The 14,413-nt window shown below is 41.5% G+C and overlaps 2 protein-coding genes across 6 annotated transcripts in view; one reads left to right on the top strand and one right to left on the bottom strand.

The window, feature by feature from the left end:
* Positions 1-5,109, top strand: part of FAM81B (family with sequence similarity 81 member B) — a 32,804-nt gene extending 27,695 nt beyond the window's left edge. For all 3 annotated transcript variants that reach the window (XM_083465492.1, XM_083465491.1, XM_083465493.1), the window contains 2 exons: positions 2,922-3,117; positions 4,738-5,109. In XM_083465492.1, coding sequence (XP_083321618.1) covers positions 2,922-3,117; positions 4,738-4,871 — 330 coding nt within the window. In that variant the 3' untranslated portion in view covers positions 4,872-5,109. The remainder of the gene's footprint in view (positions 1-2,921; positions 3,118-4,737) is intronic.
* Positions 5,110-6,770: 1,661 nt separating this feature from the next.
* Positions 6,771-14,413, bottom strand: part of SKIC3 (SKI3 subunit of superkiller complex) — a 46,084-nt gene continuing 38,441 nt past the window's right edge. For all 3 annotated transcript variants that reach the window (XM_083465164.1, XM_083465166.1, XM_083465165.1), the window contains exons 38-42: positions 13,393-13,545; positions 11,717-11,847; positions 10,183-10,306; positions 7,835-9,297; positions 6,771-6,979 (exon numbers count right to left, since the gene is read on the bottom strand). In XM_083465164.1, coding sequence (XP_083321290.1) covers positions 9,214-9,297; positions 10,183-10,306; positions 11,717-11,847; positions 13,393-13,545 — 492 coding nt within the window. In that variant the 3' untranslated portion in view covers positions 6,771-6,979; positions 7,835-9,213. The remainder of the gene's footprint in view (positions 6,980-7,834; positions 9,298-10,182; positions 10,307-11,716; positions 11,848-13,392; positions 13,546-14,413) is intronic.

The raw sequence follows: 14,413 nt of genomic DNA, 5'->3' as shown, positions 1-14,413 counted from the left end.
ACAAGGAATACAAACTTTCAGGGCACACATAGGAGGAATAGTGCCCCTTTAAGCAATGGGAACTGGGGAGAGCAGGGACAACTCAGGCAAAGAGAAAATTGGGAGAGAGTTCTCTTAGGATAAACTGAGAAGGGAAAATGGGCACAGAGGCAAAGCAATTGCACATGAAAGGAATCTAAGGGGGTCCAATGTTATTATCAGAGATCTGATATTCGGCAATATTTTAGCCCTTGTGCTCAATATAGTGCTGTCAAGTGGTAAAATACTACTTTTATGAAATGGAACATACAGAAAGCATGCATCATAGAAAATAAAATTACCTTCCACTATGGATATCATACTTTGCATCACAAGCAAAATCTTAACACAGTGGCTTCAATAAGCCTCCCATGGATGGCAAAGTGCCTACTTTTCAATGAGCGACATTCTAAATTAGTTTAGATTCTTGGCAGTAGAATAGTTCCTGGCTCCATGCAAGCACTTAAGTTGAGTGTTTAGCTTCAGGAAATCCTTGTTCCAGGATTAGGGCTCTCAGTGTTTATCTGAATTAAATGTCTCACACAAAATTCTGGATGCAGCTGGAAAGATTCATTTCATTAAGTCACATCACAGGAGTGAGAGATCCAGTTCTTATATACAAGAGTCTGAAATCTAAGTAACTGCTAAGCCTAAATTATTGACATTGCATAGCAAGTTTAAAATGTCACATTTCCTATATTAAAACATCAAGGTCAATGTTGGTAACCTCAAAAATATCAAGTGCTGGATTGCTTTGAATTTTCAAGGAAAAAACTGTCTCCTTCCTTTAACAGGGCAGGTTTTGGGAAGTTCATTCTCTTAATAATCATTATTGCCATAATAACAAGTACAGGGTGAACATTCCTTTGGCCATAGTTAATTTCATCGCTGATGGGAGAGGATAATGGAAATATCTAGAGTACCACAATGAGAGGATGACTGGATCTTTCAGCTGCCCCAAGTAGATATTCAAAGACTTTCTTGGATTGCTGCAACCACTGTTAACAATTCACATTTCTATTTGTTAACTGAGCAAAGGCAACAAGAAATATATAAATGAGCAAGATGCTCATTAAGTGGTTGAGCGTTGTCTAAGTACAGCTGCTTGCTATTTCAAAATGTGTCCTTAACATGCTCCACGATGCAGTTTTAAATTTTTTTATTTGCATTTATATCTCACCTTTCTTGCAAGAGGCTCAAGGTGGTATACATTGTTTCCATGTCCTTTCTCCCCTCAAGTCAATTTTATTTTCACAAGAGCCCTGTGAGGTAGGTTAGGCTGTAGGATAGTGAGCGGTCCAAGGTTGTCCCAGGGAGCATAATGGCAATTAAAAGACCTGTCTCCCCAGTCCTAGAACAGCATTATGTAACTATTACCCCACCCTGTCTCATCTTAGCCCAACACAAGTTCTTGGCTGCTGCCTGGAAGTGACACTTCCCCATATAATTGAGGCAGGTGCCTATCTGTTTATTTGTTTTGTTCTAAGGCATATTGGTGGAACAGAAATGGAGGGAAATAAAATGAAAGATTCCTCTCACCAAAAGGACAAAAAGCACCAAAAAAAACCCCCACAGCAATCTAACACAGAGCTGAGCCAGCTGAAAAATTTATCAAAGTAATTTGTGCAGTAAAAAAAAATCTACAGACCCTGGTCTACTAGGATTAAAAACTGAAATAAAAATGTGTTGTATCCAACATTAGTACCCACTGGAATTAATGTATATGGCTAACTTACATCCATTCACTTAAATGGATCTACTCTAATAATAATTTTATTATTTATACCCTGTCCACCTGGGCTGGGTTGCCCCAGCCACTCTGGGCGGCTAACAGCTTATCTAAGTAGGACTAATGTTGAACAGAATTCTATTACCATAATGTTGGATAGAACTCTATTGGCATCAATCTGTCTTGAGACAACAGAGTGCGCCTCTGGGTAGTGGGGTGAAGTCAAACTGCTGCATTAGCAGCACTGAAGTGCCCTCCTCGGAGTACTTGCCTGGGCAGTGTGTATGGAGATCCTGGGCTGCCCAGACAAGACGACCTTCCTTTCAGTCTCACTGATGTGGCCCAAAGGAAAGCAGAGCGATATATTTGGCACCAGCTTGGCTGCAGGTGTTGCCAGAAGGAGGCGTACAAGGGGCCATCCAACTGCCTTAGGGATTGCATTCACTCCTTACCATTTTCTTCTCCCAAAGATATCCCACAAAGCAGATGTTTAGGGTCAAGGTTTTCCTTCTCCTAGATCAGGCATAGGCAAACTTGGACCACCAGATGTTTTGGGACTACAACTCCCATGAGCCCTAGCTAACAGGACCAATGGTCAGGGATGATGGGAATTGTAGTCCCAATACCATCTGGAGGACCAGAGTTTGTCTATGCCTGTCCTAGATGGGTTACCTTCCCAGGTTGATGAATCCCATCTGCCCCTTACTTTCTTCTACAGCACATGCAAAAACTGACTCCTTGACTGTTGGACCCAATATTGGTCTCATCTCCTCAATCCCACCAGAGCCTGTCTTTGCATGTAGGGGAAGCCCCTAACTCACCAAGCGTTTGAGAGCCATCGGCTACCCTCACCTGGTTTAGCCAACCAGTCGAAGCCATTCCTGGGATGTGGCTGCTGTCTCATGCTGACAGCTTCTAGGAGCCACAGGTGAGAGTCAAGTGCAGGGTGGAAACTGAGTGGACAAGCTACACTAGAAGGAGCACAGTGTCCCCCTCATCAGAGGTACTATTCCCTCCCCTAACACCACAAACATAATCCTGTAAAATTTAAAATATTTATAAATAGTCTTTATGGGAAAGAATAGGTAACTCAGATGCAGTTTTGTGGGAGGCAGTAAAAACGGTTCCAAATTCTGTAATTATATTGATTTATCATAAATCTTTACTTTAAAAGGACACAGTGGAAAAGAAAACGGATGATAGTTATTATTTCCTCTGCAAAAGAATAGAAAGCACTGATAAAACAGAGCAATTTAACGCAGAGCTGAACCAAGTGAAAAATGACCAAAATAAGCTTCATGCAAGGATTGCTAGATTTGAAAAACTGATGTGGCATGAGCTGGAGGAAATCCAAAGTGAATATAGATCAGGTAAGATTTTTGGTGGGTTTCTTTAAGGAAATGCATAGAGAAACCCATTAAGTCCTCGTCTTACCCTCTAATCAGGTGTACTTACCAAACTACACCAGAAATTTCATATTTCTGTGTGCTGTTCATAACGCCCTCATAGCTCGGTGAAGGATGTTTCTGTCGGTAATGTCAAAATCAAGCCATTGCATATTGTTCTGACAATAACTGAAATCCACAATAATGAAACACAAATCTGCTAACTATTTCTGGTCCTTTCCCCCCAAGTCACACTTACTAATCAGGGGGTACCCATTGGCTATAAGGTGTGTTTTAGACATCACACTTACTATGAGACAAAGCAAGTAGCAAGTTACATTATCTGTGGGTGGATCATTATTTCCAGTAACAATCTCATGATGGCTGTGAGCACATTGGCCATTGGGCAGTTGTAGTTGTTGTAGCAGCAGCAGCAGCCTTGATTGCCCACAAAAATGCATCCCTGTGAATAACCAGGAAGGGTTACAAAAATTCTCCTGTAATTACGAGCCTGCTCGTTTGAGGAACAACTTCAAGAACCAATTCTTATCAGATGAACTCACCTCTGGTTAATGAAGGAAAACCAACAAACCCACAACAAATTCCTTGGGTTCCATCCTAGTAAGATGCCATGTTTGCATACTCAGGCGCATGATGCCTGTGACCCAGTGAGGGGCCAACCATAAATAAGACCCAGGGCATTGGTACTGGGTTGAACTAGGCCACAACTTTATTGATTACTGATGTAAGTAGCTTTTGGCCAAGGCATTGGGTATGTATCCAGAATCAAGCAGCCCAACTGCTGGTTGGTAAGTAGGGTGGGACTCAAATCTGACTTGGGGCCATCCCTGACACGCATCAGGTGATACAACCCTGCCAGGGCGGCCATGGGGAAGGGTGCAGTGGCTCCCTTATGTTTCCATGAGTGAGCATTCCAACTGGGCTCCACACCAGGGCAAGCAGCTGCCTGTGCTCAAGCATGAGAATGGTTAAAGCTCTCCTATTCAATGAACGGCTCCTGACACCCCACAAAATAGCCTTCTCTCAAAGTTTGGGGTTTTCCAGAGTGTGGTATCACATAACACAGGGGCAGCTGGCATGCTGCCTTCCAGATGCTTTGGACTCCACCCCCCCCAAATGATTCCTGGCTATTGGCTATGCTGGCCTGGGCTAATGGGAGTTCAAAGAATTGTAGAGTTGGGAGGGAGGGTCATCTAGTCTAACCCCCTGAAATGCAGGAATCTCAACTGAAGCATCCATGACAGATGACCACCCAACGGCTGCTTTTAAAACTCCAATGAAGGAGAGTCCACAACCTCCCAAGGGAATCTGAAACATCTGAGGTGGGGAACCATATTGGCTACTCCTTCCCCTAAATTTGCAATTTTGCTCATAGCACCTAAGAAAAATTAAGTAGGGTGATATCCTCCAGCAAAGAGTTTGAAAGTAATTATTACTGCACTTTCATGGGAAGAGAAGAAACTGATTTAATTCCGCAAACTTTAGCACAGGTAGTATGTAGGTAAAGGGTTGTTCAGTAGCTTTTATAAAAAAAAAATATTAAAATGAGTTTTTTTCACCCTAACCATGCCTGCTTTTTACCAGGATTTCAGTCAATCCGTGACTCGCTTAATGCACTTAAACAAATACAGACAGCAAAGCTTAAACTCGAAGAAGAAAAGTTCAAGCAAGACATGAAAAAGATACGGCGGAAGATAACTGAAATTCAAGAAGACTGATCCCACTTCTTAAAACATTTGCATTTAGTCCATCTTGGGAAAGTGTGTAAGAGATTGCAAAAAATAAGCTCAAGAATTCTACTATATCAAGCTTGTTTTCTTATGTCTCCCTAGGAGATTAGTATTGTATATTACTGTTGCAATGTCTATAATAGATTTAAGTCAAATCAATCTGAATCATATTACTACATCAGAATTTATATTTTGGAAAAAAATAAAATATAAGGGCTGTCAGTAATTGTTGTATAAGCAATTGCTTGGTCTACTTTGGTAATTATTAACCAGTAATTGTTACATTGAAATTCTCAAAGCCATAAAAGCCTGTTTTCTAGCCTCAGACAGAAATTACAAACTAAATCTACTAAATCTTTGCAGTGTATTTTTTAAAACCAGGTACAGGTGCTAGTCATATAAACAGACACCTACATATAATTTGCCCCTCAAACCCACCTAATTTTATGAAGATGCCACAGGTTCATGCCTTCAGTAACCAGTCTTGAAAATTCAAATGATCTTATCTACATAGTGTTTTACCTACAGATTTGTTTTTTTCTTGCTTTTTCTATTTTGGCACAAAGAATTAGGATAGGAAAAAGGCAGAAAGTGATATCTAAGTGATATCCAGGTAGCCTGTGACTATGGATGACTTCTTGTATGACTCATTCTTGCCCTCCCCTCACACCCCTAAAATCTACTTTGGAGGGTTGGGGGACCCGTGGAGTGGATGGGGGGTGCAGGTTGGGAGGAGAGAAAGGAAAAGTCCTCTTGTATCCATTGGAATAACGCTGGACCTCTCTCAAAGGTAGTATGGCATAAAGGATGAAAAGCATTCTGAAAGGTTGCAAAACTGGAATGAAGAAGGCTGTGCAACTCATTACTGTTCCTTGACCAACTTTCTGTACTTTCTCTCGCATTAAGAGATTGCAAATACAATTCATCACCATTTTCTTAACCTTGAAAGATTGCTGTTCGGTAATTTTGCAATGGGTAACAACCTGGAAGTGCACCAATTTTGTTTCCAAAAAAAGTAAACTGCTTATTTCCTGGGCCATTCAAAAGGCTTGGGAAATGAATGTCCCTTTCCCCACTAGTTTCCCAAGAACTATGCTGGCCCTTATCTTCAAGCAGGACAGCAGTGGTAGCCAAGAGTGTCGAGGTGCCCCCTTGTCCTCATGTGCTCCGCAGTGCCCGAGGACTTGACAGATTGGTGGCTCCTGGGAGGACTAAATTCCAAGCACCACTGCTCTTTCAGAGCCTGATACTCTCTGCAGTATCTGAGCTACAATTCTGCTTCAAGGAAAATATAGTGCCAAGCAGCAGGTACAAAACATGACTGCACTGTGGATAGCTCTTCCGTATCAGCCACTGTCTTCATTTAAAGCCGTAAGGGAATTAGATTCTTTCTTCTTCAGTCTCGCAATGTGCAGTTTAGGAATTATAATTACTTCTCTTACTGACATTTCAGAAAGCTAGTCTTCTTGCACTGGAGGGACTTGCACTTGCACTTACTCAGGGAGTTTCTTCTGAAATAGTGGCATTTTACCTTCCCATCTATGAGTGATAGAAATGAATAGAGGCAGGGGCAGGGGGAGGAAACTTTGACTACCTTTAACCTTGCTATCTTCAACAATGTTGGCGACTGTTTGAGGGGAGATGTTAGCAACATACCTTACAGTCCGAAGATAAAAGCCACTTTCTCTGTTCTCTTGCTACTTGCTCTTTAATTTTACAGGATGCAGAATGGCAGGCTCCAGGCATAACAACACTCTGTATATCTTTCTAATACTTAAATGGCTTTCACAACTGGCATTTATAAAACCTGGCAATGTAGATAATGAGTTTCTGAAATTAAAAAAAATACAGCTGTCCCAAGGCATTAAACACTCTTTCAGGCACTGAGAAATCCCAAGTGTTTAGATTTACTGCAATTATCATCACATCGTAATGGTGTATAAACCAACACATAGAAAGATTTCAGTAAAATAATAAGCAAAAACATTGATATTAAATATAAAAGCCCAAATCAGTACAGGCCTAAACCATGTAGAATCTGATGCATCTGAGTCAAGAATGAAATTCTCCAGAATATTTGAAACAAAGGCTTAATTCTAATACAGTGGTGCCCCGCAAGACGAATGCCTCGCAAGACGGAAAACCCGCTAGACGAAAGAGTTTTCCGTTTTTGAGCTGCTTCACAAGACGATTTTCCCTATGGGCTTGCTTTGCAAGACGAAAACGTCTTGCGAGTGTTCCGATTTTCCCCCGCTCCCCCCCTTTTTCTAAGCCGCTAAGCTGCTAAGCCTTTAATAGCCGCTAAGCCTTTAATAGCCTCTAAGCCTTTAATAGCCGCTAATCCGCTAATAGCGCTAATGCGCTAAGCCGCTAATAGGGTTGCTTCGCAAGACGAAAAAACCGCTAGACGAAGAGACTCGCGGAACGGATTAATTTCATCTTGCGAGGCATCACTGTGTGTGTGTGTGTGTATATATATATATATATATATATATATGGAGGTTTTGGTGTCCTCGGGTGTCTTCCCGTGTAAAAGTTGGGGTGTCTAGGCGACGTTTCGACGAGGTCTCACTCGTCATCTTCAGGCTGGTGCTTTCGGCTTCTTGTTACTGGAACAGAGCGGGATCTCAGTGTTTGAGTTCCTATAAATACTGTAGAGGGGTGTGGTGTATTGCCTCAAAAGTTCTGGGCAGAGGGGAAGTTCCCAGGCTAGTGAACTTCCCCTCTGCCCAGAACTTTTGAGGCAATACACCACACCCCTCTACAGTATTTATAGGAACTCAAACACTGAGATCCCGCTCTGTTCCAGTAACAAGAAGCCGAAAGCACCAGCCTGAAGATGACGAGTGAGACCTCGTCGAAACGTCGCCTAGACACCCCAACTTTTACACGGGAAGACACCCGAGGACACCAAAACCTGCATTCCTATACCCGTGAAAATCTACGAAAACAAATATATATATATATATATACCACACACACACACACCCCACAACACAATCTCTGAGATTGCAACATGAAGTGGTAGACTGGCATGGAGGGAGAAATTTCTTAAGCTTTCCCCCTGTGCACCATCATTCTGCTGGAAATACATACACACAGCTTCCAGCTGCTGTCTTGTCTTGCTTGAATAAAGTGCAGGTACCTGCATTTTTTTCTCTACAGAGGATAGAAGCAGCTGTAGGAAGAATTTCAGTAGAGAAATAAGATGCTGAGACGCCCCTCTCCCCAGCCCCATGTCAGTCTACTTCCAATTATAGCCTCAAGACACTGACTTTGTGCTTTAAAGAAACCTGACATTTGTAAAACAAACAAAAAAAACCAGCCATCTGAAAATAGAATCACAGAATGAACATAACATCTTTTTTCATTCTCAACCCCCCCCCCAACAAATTCAGCCTTAGATGAAGGTTTCCACTCGCTTTGGGGTACATTCCTAGGCAACTAGACTCGGAACAGACTTGTCCCTGGTGCCCCAGAAGTCTCTACTAGTTTCACACCATTGATAAAAACATTTTATACAAATAACAATTTCTTACAAAAAAGATTATTATGCAGGAAGTTAAGGAACAAAATTGAAGTTTTCCCTTGTGGCAATTGATTTCTGTCCCAGAAATCAAAACCAAGCAACATATGCTAGGACATGGATATTTGCAGATTGTTCCAGTACTTGATCACATTCTGAAAGATATCCTTGATGCAGAAGTTCAGTGCCAACAGAAGAGTAAATGCATTATTTTAAATTTCATGTGAAAATTGCTAGCAATGGAACAAAGCTATGTCTTATTGCAATCATCAAATGGCCCTGAACTGTAGAAGCAGCATTGCAAATTCCAAAACAAACATTTTGCATGTGTTTCAACACATTATACACATTTAATCATCAACACCACCAAACTAATATTATTTCCTATGCCTGAGAAGGTGCGCCAAGGTTCACCTCTAAATAGCAAAAAAGAGATACTGATACATATGCAAATTGGCAAAAGCTTTGGTGCAATATAGTATAGGGTTTGGTAATTTCTCAGCTCATATTTGCTTAATTCATGGAAATATCAGGCTCTTCATCAGACAGAAATAATGTTTTACTCTGTGCTTCCCAAGTCCATAGACATCTGCTGGAATCTTTCATGCAATAGGTAGATTCAGTTGAGCACAAAACAAACTTCCACTGATTTTCAACTGGTTTAATGACAGACTCCTTTTAAAATATGTTGGAAAATTGATCCTAATTGTTTAACAAACAGGAACCTTGACTTTTAAAGAACAATTGCTAAGTGGATGTTATTGCCATGGGCTTCCATCTGTCAATCTCCCAGTGAAAATGACACTAGGATGCTGCTGCGGCTGAGAGTTTCTTGTCTAGCTCCAAAGCTCGAACATCTCCATTAGCTTTGGCATTTGCTACAAGAGCCTGCAGAAGAAATGGAGGAAATAATAATGTTAATGCTGAAATATATCTTGGCTGGAGAGGAATTAAAGTTAAAGTTATTGTAGCCAATGCTAGTCCAACTCAGAGTAAGTGTATTAAAATTAAGGAACCTAAGTTAGTTATGTTAATTAATTTCAATGACCAAGAAGGACTAGCGTTCCATAGAAGTTGTCATGGGCCAGGAGTCAGCTTTGCCTGCTGAACAGCAGCCCAAAGGGGGAGAAGGCAGAGTGACTCCACCTGCAGCTGACCAGCCTTCAGGGTCATAGAGGGAAAGGTGCTGATGAGAACCAGCTGGCTTCAGCCTTCCTAAGCAGAGCTTCCACCAGCAGTTAGATGCTGGAAACAGCACTTGTAGTTCCTGGCCCTACCTTGCTGCTTCCTGCTCATCTTGACCCTTGATCATCAGATTCCCTGACCCCTGGACCGTCTAAGCACGTGGATTGCTGTTTCCCTGACCCTAGGACTGGACCTGACTTTGGATGCTGACTCTGTCTCTAGGCAAGTATTCCTCAGAGACTCTTCTGGTGGGCTGGTCTCCCACTCCACATTGTTGCTCAGCAACAAGACTACAATATAAGTTACAAGCAAAGGAGGTCATGTGGCTGATCCCAGGCTACAAAGGCCTAATATAATTCTACCTCTGAGCTATGTCCCCATGGTAATTCTTCTACTGACCAGAGGGAGATGAACACACTCCCTCTGCTAAAGCATCAGTACACCTGACATTTTGTTCCTGACACCAGCGTACTTGGGATGCAGCAAGGCAGGCAGCCCACGAGCCCTCCTGGTCTCTAGTACTTAGGAGAACCATGTGGCCTCATCTAATTCCTAAGATATAGAATTCAAAAGGTAAGTGCTACTCACATCTATTAATTCATAATCATCTTTGGCATACAAGTGTCTTAAGAGATACCACCGGGCAACTGATGCAACAGTTTCTGGATACCCAGGTTGATACACCACTCTTTCTAGCATGCGGCGAGTTTCCCTACAAAGGAAACAGAAAACGTTGCAAAATGCGATGAGAAAACTAGAAAACAAGAGTCAGTCTATAGCATTGTAAGGCCTCAGGTTTCAACCTTGCTTTCAAAAAGCAAAATTTATATCTGTACAGCAAGTTCTTACATAAATCTGGGGCACTTGCAACAAATGAGCAGGGAACAAACCTACTGCTGGAGAAAAAAGAAAATAGTGGACCACTCCATTAGAACAACCTGTTACATGTCACTAATCTCCTACTGCATGGACTCATCATCACTATGTCAGGCTGCTTTGTTGTGATTCAACAAATAATTTACACACCAGAACTGGATCCTGCTGATGGGCTGGAACCTTAAGACGACTTCGTTAGGGACAAGCCTATTAGCACAAGGACTTCTACCTGCACAATGGGACTTCCTCTCCTCTCCCTGTGTCCTCCAATCTGCTCCCAAGGGCTGCAGAAAGCTCCAGAACAGATTTGGGGGAGATATGTAGGAAGAGAACATCCCATGGTGCAGTTGGAAGTCCTTGTGCAAGAAAATTACTTTATTGGATACAAACCTTCATTTCACAACCCTCTGAGAGGGAACTTTGACGGCAGGTGGGCAGAGGAGCCCAGCTGACCAGTGGCTACAGTGAGCCCCTTTGAAGTCTGCTTAGTGGTATGGTTTGAATTCAAACCACACCTGCAGAGGGACACAGTGCAATTGTCAGTGATCCCCACTTACAAAGGAACAATCAGGAACTTTAAGGTCCTGATTGTTCCTTTGTCGCCATGTTCCTTTGAAAACAGCCTCATGAGATAATCAGACCCATGGGCTAGAGCTTTGCCACCCCCTAGAACAGGTCCATGGGGGGGGGGCAGCTAGATACACGTGCCCCAGGCCTCAGAGGGTTAAGCCAGCCAGGAGGCCCTGCCAGGGGCTTGCCAGACTTACGATGTCATGCCAAGAACAAGACTCCAGCCCTGGGCTTCAGATAAGCTCTGAAAGGACCTTCCTGGAGTAAAATAACTGAATGTGCATCCAGAAATGTTGTTTGCTCTCCCTCCAGTAGCTCCTGTTCTTGAGGAAGCAAGTCAGTGGAAACTTCATAAAAATCTACAATTGCAAACATCATTTTCATATTATGAATAGAGAGCTTCTCTGGATCTTTAGCATTATGGGTGTTTTTTTAAAAATATTCCATCCGTCTATTTTGTATCTTATTGCAGTGGAAAACCTGTGGTTTCCCCCTACACTTTAGCCCCCTTATAAAGCAAAACCTTATTAAAATCCTGCTCTTTATAAAATTTACCATCTGGACATTTTCTGAATTAGAACATATGGGCACGTTACATTAGGTATATTTTAATTATAGCCAAAATGCTGACAAAATGCGTAGACAGTTAACATATAACATACAGATCAATGCACACCTTGACCCCATTTTGCGGTTGTACTGCAGAAGCGCCTGCAACAGAACACCCAACGGACAGAAGGAAAGCTTCAAAGCTTCTGTTGTGGCTTCCTGAACCAGGGATGGCCAGTGATCATTTGAAATATTACCCTTTAAACAAAAACAAATTTGAAAACAATGTTTTATATCATTGTGTCATAATGGTCAGTGGTTTTAATTGCGACGTTGCTTGACAGATTGCTTACCCGTGTACCACATAGATAATTATGACCTGCAGCTTTGAATTATAATGTAATAAAACGGCTTCCTAGAATTGCTGATGTAACAGAACAACCAGGACTACCAATCTATCTTCCTAGAGGTTGTTTTTTAAAAAAATGTATTTTCAGCTTTCAATTGATAGTTTCAAACACTATCCTGGACAAGTGGAAGTGCGACATAATGCATAAATATCATTTTGAAAGTTTCACCTGCATCTTAATCATGATGGTTATGATCTCTTATCATTCTCATCGCAGAAAAATCCCTGGACAGTGATAGATCAACTCCTAGAAAACTCACTTGCCAGCTTCAATTAAATTAATGCAACATGTTGGATGAAGTACTTTTGAATCCACAAACAGAATCAAAATGTACGGGCAAAATGGTTCATCCATACAAATTGCATAAGGGTATTTCTGCTGATCAACCTTCAGAGAAAATGTATTACGAAAATAGCAACACTTCCCCCAGCTGCTTGATTTTACTTATAATTATGAAAGGAAGGGTAAAAGCACTATTTCATACGGTCAGATGGAATGGTAATCTATGCAGACGAGATGAAGCCTTTTCCAAATAGTGCTTAAGCCAGAGTTACTGTTCTGGCTGTCACCAAAGTGTTGGACAAGCACATTTTGAACTTTCATTATTCCAGCTATCCAAATGTTAGGAATCCATATATAGTACTGAAATAGCCTGTAATCTATCTTGCTGGAAGCTAGAGCACTATCTTACGCACAATTGTGAGATGAGAAGCACCATATTACGTTTTAAACTCAGTTCACATGCAATCAGTTCATTTTATCATATTGTTATTACTACTACTTTTATTTTTTTTAAGAATCAAAGCAGCTTATGAGGATAAAATACAAACAGATAAAATCAATTTAAACCCAGAAGATTTAAAGCAATGTGCAATATAAAATTCCTGTGCAACACAATAAGGACAAAGATGAGCACTACAGCAGAGACTAACTTAACTACTAGGTAAATAAAAATGTCTTAAGCCTGCCACCTAAAACTGGACTATGACAGTTTCAGGAGTGTTTACCTAGAAAAACATTCCAGAAACCTGGGGGGAAAGGACACTGAAAAAGGCCATTATTGTGTGGTCATCCTTTGCACCTTTCTCAGGTGAGGCACATGGATTTGGGCCTCTGATGAAGACAGGAAGGTCCAGGCTGGTTCATATGGGGACAAGAGGCCCTTGAGGTATTGAGGTCCTCAGCTGCTTCATGCAAAACCAACACTTTGAAATGAACCTGTAAACTAATTGGTAGCTAATGCAGCCAGGCCAGACTTGGTGTGATATGCTCAGACCTTCTGGTCCTGGTGAATAAGCTGGCTGCTGAATTCTGAACTTGTTTCTGTAGTTTCTAAACTGGTTTCAAAGTCGGCCCCACATATACAACATATTTATTAACTTGGCTCTCTTACCATGCAGATTTCCAGGGCAAGCTTAGCAAGCCTTAGTAGACTAGAGAGCTTTCCACTCCAGTGGCCCTGCTGAGATGCCAGTTGCAGACTTTTTCGGTAACACATCTCTGCTGCAACCATCATTCCCTGTGACTGGTACACTTGAGCCAACCACTGAAAGCAGAGGAGCAAAGTTCAAATTTCATATTTTTCTACGACTACTGCCTATCAAATTCCTTGTCTTATAATTCTATTAAATATTCTTTTAAAAACAAAACACTCAAATGGTGAAGATTACTTTTAAGTAAAAATACAAGCATCTGCAGAAAAGAGATACCATTTCTTCAAACTATAATCTGCAATTCTATATACAGTTTTCCTGACTTATTAGATTTGGGTAAAATGGATCTTAGAGCTGGAAAAGGTAAATGAATTTGCACATAGTTTGAATTTGCAATCTAATTTGGGACTGAAGGGAGGGACCTAAAGATGATAGACAGCTTCTCCCTTTAAGTGCCACAGAGCATAGCATAAAACAGGATTATTAACCTGCTGCATATGAGACATACCCACAGACAAGAGGGTTTCTGGAAGTATATTAAGTTTTGAATTAGCATGTGTAACATCTGCTAGCCATAAGGAGCCTGTACTGGTCCTAGTACTAGCCAAAACGGATTAGCAAAATCAGGTAGCTGCTACCAGGCAAGCAGATGACTCCCACACAATTGACCCTGGTGCTCTCTATTTTATTTATTTATTTATTTTGTGGGCACTCACACAGCCATCGTTAAACTGGGATATACTGGCACTCCAGCTATCCCAACTCAGCACACACATTTGGGAAACGGCTCGAGAGGAGCTGATCATGGTGCTGAACAGCTAAATCCTCCCCTTGAAAAGTTTTTGCCCGTCTGCTCAGCACACCCAACTCACAGTCTGATGACAGAACCACAGAATTTAACTCTTGCCACAATAAGGTTTCACCAAATCCATCTGCATTTTCATTTTTCATTATATCATAATCTGTCCTCTGCATTTCCCA

The sequence above is a fragment of the Podarcis liolepis genome (assembly GCF_965112155.1).
Source record: "Podarcis liolepis genome assembly, chromosome: 11".
NCBI lineage: Eukaryota > Metazoa > Chordata > Lepidosauria > Squamata > Lacertidae > Podarcis > Podarcis liolepis.
Note: the sequence above shows the minus strand (reverse complement) of the source record. Positions and strands in the feature narration are given on the sequence as shown.